General features: G+C 45.9%; 1 protein-coding gene and 1 non-coding gene across 2 annotated transcripts in view; one reads left to right on the forward strand and one right to left on the reverse strand.

The window, feature by feature from the left end:
* LOC114353231 (neuroblastoma-amplified sequence) overlaps positions 1-18,227 on the reverse strand; it is a 50,401-nt gene that overhangs the window by 15,512 nt on the left and 16,662 nt on the right. Inside the window, exons 20-30 of the mRNA XM_028305145.1 lie at positions 18,100-18,150; positions 15,455-15,560; positions 15,052-15,251; positions 14,478-14,590; positions 14,200-14,332; positions 12,189-12,431; positions 9,408-9,522; positions 8,971-9,074; positions 6,351-6,568; positions 5,136-5,347; positions 1,379-1,566 (exon numbers count right to left, since the gene is read on the reverse strand). Coding sequence (XP_028160946.1) covers positions 1,379-1,566; positions 5,136-5,347; positions 6,351-6,568; positions 8,971-9,074; positions 9,408-9,522; positions 12,189-12,431; positions 14,200-14,332; positions 14,478-14,590; positions 15,052-15,251; positions 15,455-15,560; positions 18,100-18,150 — 1,683 coding nt within the window. The remainder of the gene's footprint in view (positions 1-1,378; positions 1,567-5,135; positions 5,348-6,350; positions 6,569-8,970; positions 9,075-9,407; positions 9,523-12,188; positions 12,432-14,199; positions 14,333-14,477; positions 14,591-15,051; positions 15,252-15,454; positions 15,561-18,099; positions 18,151-18,227) is intronic.
* Positions 514-586, forward strand: TRNAF-GAA (transfer RNA phenylalanine (anticodon GAA)). Its single transcript has one exon. It is a non-coding gene; the product is annotated as a tRNA-Phe (tRNA).

Raw genomic sequence — 18,227 nt, forward strand, 5'->3', positions numbered from 1 at the left:
TGAAAATTTTAGTTTTTGATAGTTTCCCACTAGGGGCGCTGTACAATCCGTCATACATTAAATGTCATTTTTGAAAAAAACTCACACTCAGCCCTCTGGACAACATATCACTTCTGGATAATAAATAGGGTTTTAAAAATGCTTTTTTAAGATTTTCTTTTACGAACGTTGCGAACTCTTCACTTTTTTCTTGGCTTCTGTGGTTTGCTAAAATGATAAAAATATTACGTTAACCAAGCTGTGACGTCACTGTCTTATAAAAGGCATATTTTATCATTAAATAATCTTTTTGACTAAATATTTTGGCGAGGCAATAAGGAACCGTGCGGTAACGGCTTGATGCAAATGTACGAGAACTGCCCAGCAACTGTGTTTGAACCAGGCATTTTATGTAAAAAAGTGTTTTTAAGATATTGCAAATACCTATACAATTTATCTTTATTTATTTTTATATAAAAAAAACAGCCACAAAAAATAGAGATACTGATTGCTAATTTCGTCACAACAAATATCGCCGAAATAGCTCAGTTGGGAGAGCGTTAGACTGAAGATCTAAAGGTCCCCGGTTCAATCCCGGGTTTCGGCAGAAAATCTTTTTGTATTTTTTTTTTACTTATTCAAGAAATATTTTTTGTCTTTAAAATTTTAAAATTTTTTTAATCACTTTTTTATTTAAGTAAAAATATTTTTAGTAACGAAATCGAGTTTAATTTTTTGTTTATGAAAAGTGAAGAAGTAGTTCAATAAGATTAAACAAAACGACAGTCAACAGGCTTCAGCCAATAGACGAATTGACTTGGCGCAATAGTGACGTCAAGAGCTTGTATTGCTATAGTAAACGCATTGCTACCTGGTAACCCGGTAAATGGTCTCTGCCTGCTTATTTCTTGACGAAATACTAATGTCATCCTCATCCATCACCTTGAAATGATCGCGTGTTGCAACTTGCCAAATAGGCCCTTTGAGTTGACGCAACAGTGACGTCATGAGCTAGTTGTTTGTAGGTGTGAGGAGGCGTATTCGCACCTGGTACACGGTCTCTATCCTTGAAACTTGAAAATGACAAAATAATAGTCAATGAGGGCTATCGTTTTTATACTTAACAGTTGGCACCCCTGGCGATTGACAGGACCTTACTCTACAGTGGCGCCATCTTGATGAGTGCAAATGGGATAGTCCTCCTACCACTTTAGCGCTCACAAGTTGGTGCCACTGTCTTCGCTACTAGCAAGTGACAGGACCTTACTCTACAGTGGCGCTAACTGGTGAGCGCTAAAACGATAGCCCTCATTGATTTAGCGCAATAGTGATGTCATGCGTTGATTGCTGTGTCGACTGGGTACCCAATTGTTCGATGCGCTCCCGGACTATGACCTACCTGGCGACCCGGTACACGGTCTCGGCGCGGTAGTCGTCGTCGGCGTTGAACAGCAGCCCGTTGACGCCGTAGCCCAGGCGCCGCAGCCGCTCCACCTCGCCCATGCCGGTCAGCCGGTCGATGCACTCCCGGATTATTTCGAGTTGCTCTTGCGACGCGTTCTTTTGTTTTAGAGTTGTTTGAGCCATCTGGAAAGAACAAAAAAATCTTCATAAAAATATGTTGCACGTCACGAGCGTGGCGTTATGAGTGGTGCTGGACGGTCGTATTGATGTTAAGATCATTATTGAGTAGCTTCTAGGTGCGCGCGCGCAGTTCTGCGTAGAGCGTAGCATGCATGGTAGGCTCAGGGGCCTCAGGGGCGTGTCTTGTACAGGATCTCTTCAACGCATTTTTTTCAGGAGAGGCGTGACAAACTGTTTTTTTTTATGTGACAAGAGGCAAACGAGCAGACGGATCACCTGATGGTAAGTGATTACCGTCGCCCATAGACACCCGCAGACCCAGGGGCGTTACAGGTGCGTTGCCGGCCTTTAAGGCGCCTTAACACCGCAGACGACAATCCATTCCACAGTTTGGTTTTACGGGGCAGGAAGTTTCTAGAGAAACGTACTGTTGTGTGTGTTTTAAAAAAGGAAGAATGAAGCTATACCCACCACAGAGGGCGGCGTGAGGTAGACATTATCCCTCAATTCCGGCGCGTTGCACTTCATGAGCGTGGCGTAGAGCGTGGCGCTGACGGCCGTGTCGGTGTTGTGGGTGTCTAGCAGCTTCTTAGTGCGAGCGTAGTCTTGCGTCGAGCGTAGCATACAGGCCACGCTTAGAGGCGTGTCCTTGTACAGGATCTCTTCGGCGCATTTTTGGACAACTGCAATGAAAAAGTCAAGTATTACTTAAGACTACCCCAACTCTTTCCGTTAATAACTTAAACTTTAGCTAGGAGTGTAGGGCAAATCAAAGAGGGCGTGCACCTGCAGTGAAGACTAAGCTACCAGATGATAATGATGAAGTATTACGTTCACTGATTTATATTATAGCTACAGTCTTGCGTTTCCCACAGCCAACAATTTTGCCCAGCGAATTTAGTCCTTATGAGCTGATCTTGGTTCGGAAACGTGGCCTCTCACTATAGGCCTTATACAGAAGCTCAAAGATGCACAGGGTGCTATGGAGAGGGCTATGCTCGGTGTTTCTTTACGAGATCGAATCAGAAATGAGGAGATCCGTAAACGAACTAAAGTCGCTGACATAGCCCGACGGATTAGCAAGCTGAAGTGGCAATGGGCAGGGCACATAGTACGCAGAACTGACGGCCGATGGGGCAGCAAGGTTCTGGAGTGGAGGCCGCGTACCGGAAAACGCAGCGTGGGACGTCCACCCCCAAGGTGGACCGATGACATCATAAAGGTAGCAGGAAGACGCTGGATGCAGGCCGCTACCAACCGGGCAACATGGAAAGCATTGGGGGAGGCCTATGTTCTGCAGTGGACGTCCTATGGCTGAGATGATGATGATGAGCTGATCTTGCTTCGTTCACTGGCTGTCATTGTCTAAAGTTCACAAGCTGTCTCACCCGCGGGCTCGGCGGCGGGCGCGGCGTGGTGCAGGCAGGCGTGCGCGTAGTAGCAGCCTATGATCGAGGCATTTCCGAAGCAAATGACTTGGCAGGGGAAAAGCACAGTGTATTCCGGAATCTCCAGTCAGTCACCAGGCTTAAGGTCTCAGCGGCCGCCACCTAGATGGCAGCAGCCCTCGAATTTGCCTCGATCAAAATGGTACGACATCATCGGAGAAAGGTGGCTTTCTATACTGACCCCCTGGCATTGGCAATGGCAGCAATGAGGGCTATCGTTTTTATACTTAACAGTTGGCACCCCTGGCGATTGACAGGACCTTACTCTACAGTGGCGCCATCTTGATGAGTGCAAATGCGATAGTCCTCCTACCACTTTAGCGCTCACAAGTTGGCGCCACTGTCTTCGCTACTAGCAAGTGACAGGACCTTACTCTACAGTGGCGCTAACTGGTGAGCGCTAAAACGATAGCCCTCATTAAGGCATCCATTAGAGTCTAATGGATTGTCTGTAACAGTCTAATGATTAGACTGTAGCAGGGTAGGGTAGGTAGACTCACCCGCCCGCGGGCTCGGCGGCGGGCGCGGCGTGGTGCAGGCAGGCGTGCACGTAGTAGCAGCCTGAACGGATCGAAGCATCTCCGAAGCAAATGACTGGGCGTATTTCGAGTTTTTCCCTGATCGTCATCGTAGATGAGTTGACAGGGGAAAAGCCTAGTCTATTCCGGACAGCCTAGCTAGTCGGTTGGCAGCCCTCGAGATTTCCTCGATCAAAACATTATTGGCATAAGCCACCATGCTGACCCCCCCTCCCCTGGTAAAACGTTCCAAAGTATAGAGTAGACTCTGGGCAGTGTACGCGCTCGTCACTACTGACTTAACCGCTTCTGTGGTAAGATTACCTACTTCGGACGCAGAGGTCCCTAGTTCCTCCGTGGTTGAGGATTCCGGGTGAAGCTCGCTTCCACCTTCGGCCTGATCATCACTTACCATCAGGTGAGATACAGGCAAAAAAAAACTCACCCGCGGGCTCGGCGGCGGGCGCGGCGTGGTGCAGGCAGGCGTGCGCGTAGTAGCAGCCTGAACGGATTGAGGCACTCTTCCGAAGCGAAAATTGGGGGTCTCATTCACCAGGCTTAAAGACCTCGGCGGCTACAGCCTAGATAGCAGCCCTCGAGTTATTCTCGATCAAAATGGTAATATCATCGGCGTAAGCCACCATACTGACCCCCAGGAATTGGCAATCACAGCAAGTCATCTTTTAGACGGTAGGGTAGGGTAGGTAAAGCCTGGTCCGTGAGCACGTAGAATCCCGTCCAATGACCCCAAGCTGTCCAATGGCTCGCACACTCACTGCGGGCGCGCGTCGCACAGTCGCGACAGCAATATAATTACGCGCGAGCGATAAGGATGGGTAGCTTGGGGTCATTGGACGGGATTCTACGTGCTCACGGACCAGGCTTTAGACTCACCCGCGGGTTCGGCGGCGGGCGCGGCGGGCGCGGCGTGGTTCAGACAGGCGTGCGCATAGTACCCGGCCAGCAGACGCGCGGCGGGCGGCGGCGCGGGCGCCGTGAACCGCGCGTACCCGTAGCACGAGCCCGCCGCCGCGTGCTGCGGGTACAGCGAGCGGTAGAACTCGGGGCAGTGGACGGTGCGCTCGTCTGGGTCCTCTGATGAGGACTTGTCACTGGAAAAAGATGTTTCTGAGGCTAGATTGGACCATCTTACATCTTAGATCGAGATAGTTTTAAGAGTGTTTCTGCAAGACGCCTTCGTTCAACGAAAAGCTGGACAAAAGCCTCTCCCATGGATTTCCACAACGATCCTGCGCTGCCAACATTTAGGTGCTTCCCGCGACCTTTTCACGTTTTGTCGTCAGATTCGTGCGTTACGTACAAGTAAGGTCGAAGATCCACAGAGTGGGAGGCCTGCGTACAATACGTTTTTCGGTCCGTCATCGCTACTCGAGAACTTTCTGTCCCAACGGAGAAATCCGGTGATTTTCGGAATTTCTCGGCCCGAAGTTTTCAGGCAACATAATTAGCATATTTTTAGTAGTGACCGACCGAATATTCGTTTTCGTTTTCGTTATCGGCCATTNATGTCTCGTGTTAAATGAGTGGATATATTTTGGGAGAGGCGTAACTATATTCAACAATAGACAGATGAAGGTATACCCACCACAGAGGGCGGAGTCAGGTAGACATTATCCCTCAACTCCGGCGCGTTGCACTTCATGAGCGTGGCGTAGAGCGTGGCGCTGACGGCCGTGTCGGTGTTGTGGGTGTCTAGGAGCTTCTTAGTGCGAGCATAGTCTTGCGTCGAGCGTAGCATACAAGCTACGCTTAGAGGCGTGTCTTTGTAGAGAATCTCTTCCGCGCATTTTTGGACAACTGCAATGAAAAAATCAAGTATTACTATTAGGACTAGCCCAACTGTTCGTTAATAGCTTAATCTTTAGCTAGGATTGTAAGGCAAATCAAACAAAGAGGGCGTGCACCTGCAGTAAAGACTAAGGCCCAGAGAAGGTGAAACGCAACTGCAACGAAACTGCAACTTTCTAATGGTTCCTATGAATGAAACTGAAACTGAAAGTTTCAAACTGGTCGCGTCATGTGTGGTCTCTCAACGGACGCTATGGCAGAAACTTAGATGCAACTCAAAAGTAACTAGCAGTTGCAGTTTTGTTGCAGTTGCGTTTCACCGTCCGTCTGTTCTGGGCCTCTTTTTTTTAAATTCACAACGAGGAAGCTCTTGGCCTGTATCTCACCTGATGGGAAGTGACGATCAGGCCGAAGGTGGAAGTTTACCAGGCTTAAGGCCTTAGCGGCCGCAGCCTAGATGGCAGCCCTCGAGTTTGCCTCGATCAAAATGGTGACATCATCGGCGTAAGCCACCATGCTGACCCTATGTCATTCGCAATCACAGCAAGGCATCCACTAAACTATAGCAGGGTAGGGGTAGGTAGACTCACCCGCGGGCGCGGCGGGCGCGGCGTGGTGCAGGCAGGCGTGCGCGTAGTAGCAGCCTGAACGGATTGAGGCACTTCCGAAGCGAAAATTGGGGGTCTCGTTCACCAGGCTTAAAGACCTCGGCGGCTACAGCCTAGATGGCAGCCCTCGAGTTTGTCTCCATCAAAATGGTGATATCATCGGCGTAAGCCACCATACTGACCCCCAGGAATTGGCAATCACAGCAAGTCATCCCTTAGACGGTAGGGTAGGGTAGGTAAAGCCTGGTCCGTGAGCACCAAGCTGTCCAATGGCTCGCACACTCACTGCGGGCGCGCGTCGCACAGTCGCGACAGCAATATAATTACGCGCGAGCGATAAGGATGGGTAGCTTGGGGTCATTGGACGGGATTCTACGTGCTCACGGACCAGGCTTTAGACTCACCCGCGGGTTCGGCGGCAGGCGCGGCGGGCGCGGCGTGGTTCAGACAGGCGTGCGCATAGTACCCGGCCAGCAGACGCGCGGCTGGCGGCGGCGCGGGCGCCGTGAACCGCGCGTACCCGTAGCACGAGCCCGCCGCCGCGTGCTGCGGGTACAGCGAGCGGTAGAACTCGGGGCAGTGGACGGTCCGCTCGTCGGAGTCCTCTGATGACGATTTGTCACTGAAAAACGAAGATGTTTCTTCAGTTTTGAGAGTTCATCTCATATTCAATTCATGGAGGTATTCAGTTAAAGCTAAATAAGTATTAAATTATTTAATAGTAACCAAAATTGTTTATTTATAGCGTCTGTATTAGAGGAAGGCGCTAATGACTGCGACACATTCTTTGACTACTGCAGTCATTAACGTTTCAATTTGTTTATGCAAAATTGTAATAGGCTACAAATAAAGTTTTATCCCATCAAAAACAATACTTGTCAAAAAAACCAAGTCTCGCAACTCAGTTGTTCTACGGTAAAAAGTTGTGAGATCCATGTAATACCAAGTCCAGGCCAGGAAATCTTTAACGTTTTACATAAATTATTGACTTGGCCATCGCACTAAATAATCTGGGGGCACGGCAGTGCCCCCACCAAGTCGAGCAAAAAAGCGGCACGGCCGTACCATCCTTTTCTTGAAGCAATTCAGGCCATTTTCGACCGCCTGTAACTTCGTTGTGGATAAAACTAGAAGGCTGAATTTTCATTAGCTATGCAGGCATTGTAAAGACACGGTATATTTAAAATTTCATTCAATTTGAACCAGTAGTTTAAGAATTATAACGGGTCAAAGTTACTTAATTTTGTCACTCACTGACTCACTGACTGACTCACTGACTGACTCACCGATCATCAAAACTCTAAGGCACTTCTAGCAGACCTAGAAGCTTCAAATTTGGAATATAAGTAGTGTTTGGTGTATGAATCAAGGAAAAACTAAAATATTTGGGGGCACGGTAGTGCAACCGCCAAGTCGAGTAAAATTTTTCAATTTCGGTCCAGTTTTCTAGATACATAACTGCTGTCTACAAAATACAAAAAGAAATTAGATACATACACACACACAACCTGCATGCAAGCCTATGTTTCTTTTTTTTGCCCCTTTGACTGTTTTTTACGAGATTGTAATAATATATAGAATCCATTATTGGCTGTAAGAACAAAAATACCTGTTTGTATTATTATTATAAAGAGCTGTGGTTTTCTGAATAAAGAAAAATAAAAATAAAATAAAATAGATTTGGGGGCACGGTAGTGCAACCGCCAAGTCGAGTAAAATTTTTCAATTTCGGTCCAGTTTTCTAGATACATAACTGCTGTCTACAAAATACAAAAAGAAATGAGATCCTATCAAAAACAATACTTGTCAAAAAAACCAAGTCTCGCAACTCAGTTGTTCTACGGTAAAAAGTTGTGAGATCCATGTAATACCAAGTCCAGGCCAGGAAATCTTTAACGTTTTACATAAATTATTGACTTGGCCATCGCACTAAATAATTTAATTTACACGTGTTTTCATGCGATGGCCAAGTCAATATATTTATGTAAAACGTTAAAGATTTCCTGGCCTGGACTTGGTATTACATGGATCTCACAACTTTTTACCGTAGAACAACTGAGTTGCGAGACTTGGTTTTTTTGACAAGTATTGTTTTTGATGGGATCTCATTTCTTTTTGTATTTTGTAGACAGCAGTTATGTATCTAGAAAACTGGACCGAAATTGAAAAATTTTACTCGACTTGGCGGTTGCGCTACCGTGCCCCCAAATATTTTAGTTTTTCCTTGATTCATACACCAAACACTACTTATATTCCAAATTTGAAGCTTCTAGGTCTGCTAGAAGTGCCTTAGAGTTTTGATGATCGGTGAGTCAGTCAGTGAGTGACAAAATTAAGTAACTTTGACCCGTTATAATTCTTAAACTACTGGTTCAAATTGAATGAAATTTTAAATATACCGTGTCTTTACAATGCCTGCATAGCTAATGAAAATTCAGCCTTCTAGTTTTATCCACAATGAAGTTACAGGCGGTCGAAAATGGCCTGAATTGCTTCGAGAAAAGGATGGTACGGCCGTGCCGCTTTTTTGCTCGACTTGGTGGGGGCACTGCCGTGCTCCCAGATTTATTTTAAAGTTTTTATTTATAGTTTTGAGTTTCTCCAAGATGCCTTCGTTCAAGCAACAGCTGGACAAAAGCCTCTCCCGAGGATTTCCACAACGACAGGACCTGCACTGCTCGCATTATGGTGCTTCCAGAGAACTTCATGTTTCGTCGTCAGATTCGTACTTTACGTACGATTAAGAGCGACGGTGCACGGAGTGAGGGGTCTACCTACAATACGTCTTTCGGTCCGTCGTAGCTACTTGAGAACTTTTCCGCCCTAACGGCAAATGCGTTATTTGGTGATTCTCGGAATTTCTCGGCTCTTCTCGGGCGACATAATTAGCTTATTCGGAAAAATTAACGGAGGTACTAGAATTAGTTTAGGTATCACAAATTACCAGTTACCTCCAAAAATGTAGCGCATGAAAGTTTAAGCCTTGATTTAATTATCTAATTATGCAAAAAGAAGAATAATTACCTCAGAAGAAACTTGCTCTGAATGGAGTCGAGCAGATACGTGAACAGCGGCGCCTTCTTGTCGGGCTGCGGCGGCGCCACCAGATCCTTCTTCTCTATGACGGGCTATGATCAGAAATAAAGCTGAATTTCCATAACAAGATTATTCCCAAAGCCATTAAAACTTAACATAAGCTCCAATATCTAAGAGTTTAGTGTCTTTTTATTTCTTTTTAATGAATGAATGAAATTAAAAATGAGACTATGTAGGTATATGCTAAATACAAGCTAGCGACCCAGAAACGGAGCTGTGTAGTTCCATCTCTAGTGTATAGCTTTTTTTAATAGGTATATAGGTATCCATTTGTTCATGATTCTACCATGTCTTTTCCCTAAAGGTTCAAGAAAACGCCATTTTAAAATATACATATAATTTTCAATGTAACACAAATAACTTACTGTGGTGATAGCGTCGTCAAATTCATCATCGGTGGAAGGCCAGCGCTCACTCAGATGTGGTTGCTCTCTCAGAGCTGCTGCCATTGGTTGCAAATCTTCGAGCTCAAGTGCCAGTCTGTAAATGAGAACATTTACATATCAAAACTCATGTTTTGTGCCAGTAAAAAAATAAGTGGTGTGGTAAGGAGTCGTCGAGTCGAAGATCTGATGTTCCAAAAATGTACGAAGATAAGGTTCTCGAGTGGCGACCACGGGCTGGAAGACGTAGCGTTGGCAGGCTTCCTACTAACTGGACCGACGATCTGGTAAAGGTCACGGGAAGAACCTGGATGCGGGCAGCGCAGAACCGTTTATTGTGGAAAACGTTGGGGGAGGCCTTTGTCCAGCAGTGGACGTCATTTGGCTGAAACGAACGACCGAAGATAACGTAGTTATTGCCGGGGCTTGTGTAGAATGAAACTTGCTTCTGAATGTATTGTACCTTCCTACTTTTTTTATACTTTAAACCAGTGGTGACTGAGTTTGTTGCGGCGCTTCTTCTCAGCACTTGCCAAATGTTTGTCTCGAAGCGCTGGTAGGGCAAAAAAAGAATGAGACATGTCATGTATAGGCTCCTTAAGAGCATTTGACGATTTGTAAGTACTAATTTAATTAGTCTATACAAATAAAGATAATTTTTATTTTGAAAGAAGACTTACGAGTATAACAGAGGTCGTAAGCACGCAGTCTTTTATCCCGTCTGTGGTTTGATGCCATGCCGCCGGCGTCGAGGTCGTCGCCGCCGCGTACCGTGGTGCCCTTAGTGACTGACCATTAAGGGCACAACAGTACGAAGCGGCGCGTATTGCAGTGCCAATGCCAAGCGTGAGTCCACCGACACATCTTAAGGAAAACACTAGAAATAACCACGTTATACCAAGAACAAATCGAGACCGTTGCATTGGTTAGCTGAAAAACGCGTTATAGAAAACAACAACCAGACATTGAACTAACACCCGTTAGCAGAATTATCTATTGTCGTCCACCTCAACAAAGAACAGCTGACAGCGCGGCCGCCGCTGCCAACAAGAGTACCGGCGCATATCTAAGTCTCAAAGCGCGTGCGCCATTTTAGCTAGCATAGTTTGTATTGCGTTTAAGAATACCTTGTTCATACAATTTATTACCTAGTGGTGAGCACGTCCTCCAATCCATCTGCAGGTTGATGCGCCGCGGCCGCTGACAACAGATACCGGCGCGTGTCAAGGTCAGCGTGCGCGTGCGCAACCCTCGCTACATGTGCCAGCAATGCCGCCGCGGGCGCGTGGTGCAGCGCCGCCAGCCGCCGCGCCGCGTCAGCTAATATACCTAGTTTGTATTGCTTACAATTTCAGAATACCTTATTTAGACAATGCATTACCTAGTGGTGAGCACGTCCTCTAATCCATCAGCGGGTTGATGCGCAGCCGCCGCCGCAAGCAAATACCGACGCATATCAAGGTCAGCGTGCGCGTGCGCAACCCTCGCTACATGCGCTAATAGAGCAGCCGCGGGCGCGTGGTGCAGCGCCGCCAGCCGCCGCGCCGCATAGTTTGTATTCCCTGCTCATTACCAATAACGTGTTCAAACAGTCTTACCTAGTTGTGAGCACATCCTCCAACCCGTCTGCAGGTTGATGCGCCGCGGCCGCTGCCAATAGATACCGGCGCGTATCAAGGTCAGCGTGCGCGTGCGCAACTCTCGCTACATGTGCCAGCAACGCCGCCGCGGGCGCATGATGCAGCGCCGCCAGCCGCCGCGCCGCATAGTTTGTATTCCCTGCTCATTACCAATAACGTGTTCAAACAGTCTTACCTAGTGGTGAGCACGTCCTCTAATCCATCAGCGGGTTGATGCGCAGCCGCCGCCGCAAGCAAATACCGACGTGTGTCAAGGTCAGCGAGCGCGTGCGCAACCCTCGCTACATGCGCTAATAGAGCAGCCGCGGGCACGTGGTGCAACGCCGCGTCCGCCGCCGCGCCCCTAGCCCCTAGCTATTTACGCTACCCACTTGAGCTAGCATAGTTTGTATTCCCTGCTCATGAACAATATTGTACACAGTCTTACCTAGTTGTGAGCACATCCTCCAACCCGTCTGCAGGTTGATGCGCCGCGGCCGCTGCCAATAGATACCGGCGCGTATCAAGGTCAGCGTGCGCGTGCGCAACCCTCGCTACATGCGCTAATAGAGCAGCCGCGGGCGCGTGGTGCAGCGCCGCCAGCCGCCGCGCCCTACTAGCCCCTAGCTAGCTAGACTGCCCACTTGAGCTAGCATTAGTTTGTATTCCCTGCTCATGAACAATATTGTACACAGTCTTACCTAGTTGTGAGCACATCCTCTAATCCATCAGCGGGTTGATGCGCAGCCGCCGCCGCAAGCAAATACCGACGTGTGTCAAGGTCAGCGTGCGCGTGCGCAACCCTCGCTACATGCGCTAATAGAGCGGCCGCGGGCGCGTGATGCAGCGCCGCCAGCCGCCGCGCCGCGTCAGCTATAGTTTGTATTGCCTACAGTTTAAGAATACCTTATTCAGACAATGCATTACCTGGTCGTAAGCACATCTTCCAGTCCATCAGCGGGTTGATGCGCAGCCGCTGCCGCAAGCAAATACCGACGTGTGTCAAGGTCAGCGTGCGCGTGCGCAACCCTCGCTACATGCGCTAATAGAGCGGCCGCGGGCGCGTGGTGCAGCACCGCCAGCCGCCGCGCCGTATAGTTTGTATTCCCTGCTCATTACCAATAACGTGTTCAAACAGTCTTACCTAGTTGTGAGCACATCCTCCAACCCGTCTGCAGGTTGATGCGCCGCGGCCGCTGCCAATAGATACCGGCGCGTATCAAGGTCAGCGTGCGCGTGCGCAACCCTCGCTACATGTGCCAGCAATGCCGCCGCGGGCGCATGATGCAGCGCCGCCAGCCGCCGCGCCGCGTCCGCCGCCGCGCCCCAGCCGGCCGGGCCCGCGTTGATGGCCGCGCTGCCCACTAGTTGCAACACGCGGGCTTCCCTGCGCAGGGAATATAATAATGAGGGTTTTCGCGAATGAAAGATCCGCTAGATGGCGGGACCTGGATGTGGGGTCTGACTGCTGCGCGATTGGTGGATTTTGACATATCTGTCAATGTCATGTCAAAAATAACCAATCATGCAGCATTTGGACCTCGCGTTTACGTATTGCCATCTGGCGGATTTTTCATTCGCGAAAACCCTCATTGACACCAATCGTCAGCTATAGTTGTTGCAATTCACGAAGGCGAGTGAGCTTTACATGTGTGGTGGCTCGCTATTGTTCGTTTTTCTAAAGTTTTGAACTTGTGCATGTACACGTACACACACAAGTAAAGCTCACTTGCCTTCGTGAGTTGCAAGAACTATGATCAGTTGTTGCATTGTAACAGTTACATTGATAATTTTATTTGATCAATTATAACAATTACTCACTGATCTTGTATAATTCAAGCTACAATAGAAAAGATGCAATTCCGTATGGTCATTAACATTTAAAGGCTTTAGATACATTTTAATATTAGACAGTGGAATAGACACACAAATACGGTTGTTAACAATTAGATACATTTCAAATTAGGCAGTAGGATAGACACACAAATACGGTTGTTAACAATTAGATACATTTCAAATTAGGCAGTAGGATAGACACACAAATACGGTTGTTAACAATTAGATACATTTCAAATTAGGCAGTAGAATAGACACACAAATACGGTTGTTAACAATTAGATACATTTCAAATTAGGCAGTAGAATAGACACACTAATACGGTTGTTATCAATTAGATACATTTCAAATTAGACAGTAGAATAGACACACTAATACGGTTGTTAACAATTAGTTACATTTCAAATTAGGCAGTAGAATAGACACACAAATACGGTTGTTAACAATTAGTTACATTTCAAATTAGGTAGTAGAACAGACAATAAACACCCTACAATCTAAATAGTAGTACGATGCGGCTAAACGTGGGCCGCCGTATTGAAGAACGTATCGCCATGACAATCCGCCTAAACGTTGAACCGCCGTATTACAAAACAGAGCTGTAATGTAAAATGCCTAGTGGTAATGTAAAACGGCGGATTATACAATCCGACTGCGACAGACACACAAATATCAGTCACGTCGAACCAGCTGACGCACCCTCTTCATTTTATAGAATAACAAAATGAAGAGAGTGTGTCAGCCAATAACAGAATTAGCTTATCTTCTCATTTCTTCAACTAGCTCGCTCCACCCGCGGAAAGGTTCTAACACATTCCTGCAGAATAAGCGCGCATGGAACACACTTCTACATGCGCGCTTATTCCGTAGAAATGGGAATAGACCTTTGTCTTCGAATCTTCTTCCTGGAAGCTTCTGATGTGAGATTCTTAGCTTGAGCGGGCTCATCTTCTACTAACACATGAGTGGAAGATGAGCCGGCCCACGCCAGAAAAGATCTTCAAAGATTGATCTTGGTTTTTTCTACATAAGATGTTTGTTCTCTTCTGCCGCGCAAAGGTCTAGCACATTCATACAGAATAAGCGGGCATGGAGTATTATACATCTCTACATGCGCGCTTATTCCGTAGAAATGGGAAATCCCTTCAAATGTCCATTGATTGATCTGTTGTCTTCTTCATATAATGTCTTTCGCCTTTATGTCTGAAGCCTGAAAAGATGTTGATCTTGGCGCTTACGTTACCCATAACACCTCTCGTTACAATGGATTCGAACAAATCGTGAATGAATAGTATCCACGGGTGCACACTGCTACTAACCTCAAATGTTCGTCATTGCCAGACACTCGTAGGAGCTTCGCCAGTTTGAGCAGCTTGTGACTCGCCAGATAAGCGTTAGGGTCCGCTTTCAAGCAATCTTCGATCAGCGTCATCCGGTCCTCGCATAGACGAACTAAAATTAAAAATGAACAATTGATTCACAGACAACCCATTTATTTTAATAAGAAGTTAAGGGGTTATTCGCCCTAAAAATGTAGAATTATAGTACATATATTTTGTTACTTGGAACAATGAATATTATACAAAAATCCATGTACCTTGAATGGGAAGAAGGTTCAAATCGAAAGCGCTTAAGATTTGAAGGGATGCAATAAGATCCAGCTCCTCTTCTATCTCGGGATTCCCCTCTTGAATCAATTGCAAGCAGCACCTAAAACAACATTACGTATTATTCTTATGATTATTGTATTGTAACATTGATATTTTCAGCAGGTCATTTGGTCTCCATTGCAGGCCCTTAATTTACCAGAGGCAAATCGAGGATTTGAACAACTCTCCCCACGATGACCAGACGGGCAAGGAACGCCTGATGTTCCCATAGTTATTATTTGTTATTCTCCTTTTAAGACGTCCACGATTTTTTTTATCACTTTTACATTGGTCATTAAATTTATTACCATTGAAAAACTTTTACCCCCTTATTATAAAAAGATAGACTGGTTGAACTCTGGTTTGAATTGACATTTTGTATGGAAAAAATATTTAAAACCAATGTTCGTCCCGGGTTTGACTTTTTTTGTTATAAGGGGGCTTAGAGTCTACCTACAATACAAGTCGCTATGTCCTTCTGAAAATAGTACCTATTTATCTACATAATAAAGGCGTGTTTACCTCGGCGCCTCGAGCGCGGTGTCGTTGAGCGATGACGCCGAGTTGAAGTACTCGCGCGCTGCGATGGTGACGAGGTGCACGCTGCGAGCATACGGCACGTTGTGCGCGCCGCGCCGAGCGTTCGGCGAGCATGTCAGCACGTCCGAAGCTAGCTTAATGCTGTTCGTATCGCCTGATGATAGCAGAGCGGATGCGTAGATCTTTAAAGAGATTATGACAGTCAGTGAAATGTGTTGTATCTTTTTCTTTCGCATTACGACACTATTGACCCTAAACTTAATTGTGCGACCATATAACTGAGCGGGCGCTTGTTTAGTTTTTATTGAATTTATTTAGACAAGTGTGCAAATGACTGTGGAGTTTTTAATGCCCTAAAATTATGGCAATAAAAGTATTCACCTACCTCGTAAACTTCATCCTTGGTGATGCATAACAAGAACAGGTTTGACTGCAGCTCCAGTAAATCTTTGAGCAGCTCTGCCCAGTCTTGTGGAGACGGCTTCTCGCCCCTAGAATAGAACAATAACATTTTTTTAAGTAACGCCATCGCAAATACATAAATAGAGGATAATATAGAAAGCATTACAGTCTTAATATTGGGTGCAGTCAGGCCTGTTCATCTCCGCGTGTTTACATCGAAAACAAAACACGCACGATGGCCCACCTACAGGATACTATTCGAGAAGGCCTCACATACGAGCGAACATTGACTCACGCACGCGTATTCTTGTGTATGATGGAAGAAAATAAAGAAAATGGTGTACTAAATACTGTGCAGTATTTAACTGCCTAAATAATAATAAAAACACAGAATGTACTTTTTTAAGTTGCCTCAAGACACTGAGAGGTAAATNGAAAATAATCTTTAACTGTTCGTCAGTAAAGTTCAAAATTATTCAGATCAAAGTTGTTTGACGATTTAACTTGTCAAGAAGATTATTATGATTGATAAACTAAAACCTTCTTGTTGGTTCAACCTGCCATTATCTATTAAATAAAAAAAACTACATTTTGTAACATTGCACTGATGGGATAGAAAAATAAACAAGCAAAACCTTATTCGTTAGCAAACGTCATATTTATTTAAATATTAGCAGCACTGTTTCTTGCACGGTTATGTTGGCAGGTTTGACTCTTACAGTACCTAGTGCAAGCGAAAACCGACACTAAGGTGACGAACCTTTTCATTCCGCGACTGTACTTCTTCTTCTTTTGCAATACAACGTCATATTGATCCCAACCATAGAACTGAGTGGGCGCTAATTTAAATAAATAATATAAATGAAAAAAAAAAATGCTTTTGCAAAAAGAAATATAAAATGAATAATTTATGGCAATAATGATGTTCACCTACCTCGTAAACTTCATCCTTGGTGATGCATAACAAGAACAGGTTTGACTGCAGCTCCAGTAAATCTTTGAGCAGCTCCGCCCAGTCTTGTGGAGACGGCTTCTCGCCCCTAAAATAGAACAATTTAAACTTTTAAGTAACGACATCGCAAAAACATGAATAGAGGACAGTATAGAAAGCATCACAATCTTAATATTGAGTACAGAACACAGAGTTTTACATGCAGTGTACAATTTACAGTGTGATTGTCTCTTTCAGAGAAATTTCACAAGAGTAAGGCATGTTTTTTTTTACAATAAGTGCTATACAATAAAATGTAGTTACAGATTTAAATTTCAGAAACACAAATCATGTAATAGATTCTACAGCAGGCCGTCTTCAGTCTTCGTAGTTATTAAGTCTGGTAGAACTTCCCCGACGTTGTCCCCCCGTACCACTAAAACCGGGAAAACAACGTCGGGGGGGCCCTTCCGGACAAAATATACACTCCAGCGACGAAATTCTTGAGTCTTCTTTTTCATGACGTGTTTTCTAACCCGTTCAAACATTACCTAAAAAGTATCTATTACATTTGTTGCACATATTATAGAAACATTTTAAAATTCATAGTTTCAAAGACCAAGTCAAAAATGTCTTTATTTCTATGGTCTATTCGCAAACGTGGTCGCTCCAAACAAACTTGGCGGCGCACTGTAGCAGACGAGGCGAAGAAAATCGGCAAGATCTGGAGCCAGCACAAGCATCCCCACTGTTGGCACCCGGGCAATAACCTTAAACCACGGGGACATCAACGGGGGGTAGCATGGACTGACGTCTTCTTCATTCTTGCTGTTCTTGTTCGTCTTCTTAATTCTCTTACTGTGGTTTAAATTACAGTAAATGGAAACGAGAACTAGAAATATAAAAAAGTAATTTGTTTAGTACCCACTGGTATTGTTGTGTCTATCAATAAGTGCAGAACGAGAAGGTGCTTCCTTTTGTGAACATCCACAATCCACATAAAAATTGTTCAAGAACATAGCCAGTTAAAATGACATTGGATAAAAGGTGGAGTAAAAAAATACTTAAGTGTAGACCACCCCTCGAAGTGTAAGACACCCCGTGTTCGACGGATCAAAGACTTTAGAAAGATATTGTTGATATTGGCTGCCTAAAAAAGCAAGAAACATGGTCTCTGGCACTCTTAGGCGAGCCCTCGCTAAAACTAAGGCGGGGGCACGCAACTGTATCGATAAATAGTGTGAAACTGCCCTGACATGACTGCGCATGTATGTGACCTATCCACACGTGCGGCGGTAGGCGGGCTTCCGTACAAGTTTTAGTGTACGCTGGGTAGGATTATGATAGGCGAGAGCCGTATGAGCAGCATTTTGGCCTGCGGATGCTCGCTGTAGATAGCTCGTAAGTCTTGCAGCGACAGCTTGACGCCGCGCCATGCGGTCGCAGTCTTTGAGGAGTGAGAGCTTACATTCAGCTGTGGACTATGTTTTAATGTGATAATGTGTACTCACTCGAGGGCCAAAGTCCGGGAGAGTCGTATGAGCAGCATCTTGGCCTGCGGGTGCTCGGTGTAGACAGCTCGTAGGTCCTGCAGCGACAGCTTGACGCCGCGCCGCGCCATGCGCTCGCAGTCTTTGAGGAGTGGGAGCTTACATTCAGCTGTGGACTATGTTTTTAATGTGATAATGTGTACTCACTCGAGGGCCAAAGTCCGGGAGAGCCGTATGAGCAGCATCTTGGCCTGCGGGTGCTCGGTGTAGACGGCTCGTAAGTCTTGCAGCGACAGTTTGACGCCGCGCCGCATCATGCGTTCGCAGTCTTTGAG

The sequence above is a fragment of the Ostrinia furnacalis genome, unplaced genomic scaffold (genome assembly GCF_004193835.3).
Source record: "Ostrinia furnacalis isolate ACB-3 unplaced genomic scaffold, ASM419383v2 OfSCF1638, whole genome shotgun sequence".
NCBI classification, from domain to species: Eukaryota; Metazoa; Arthropoda; class Insecta; order Lepidoptera; family Crambidae; genus Ostrinia; species Ostrinia furnacalis.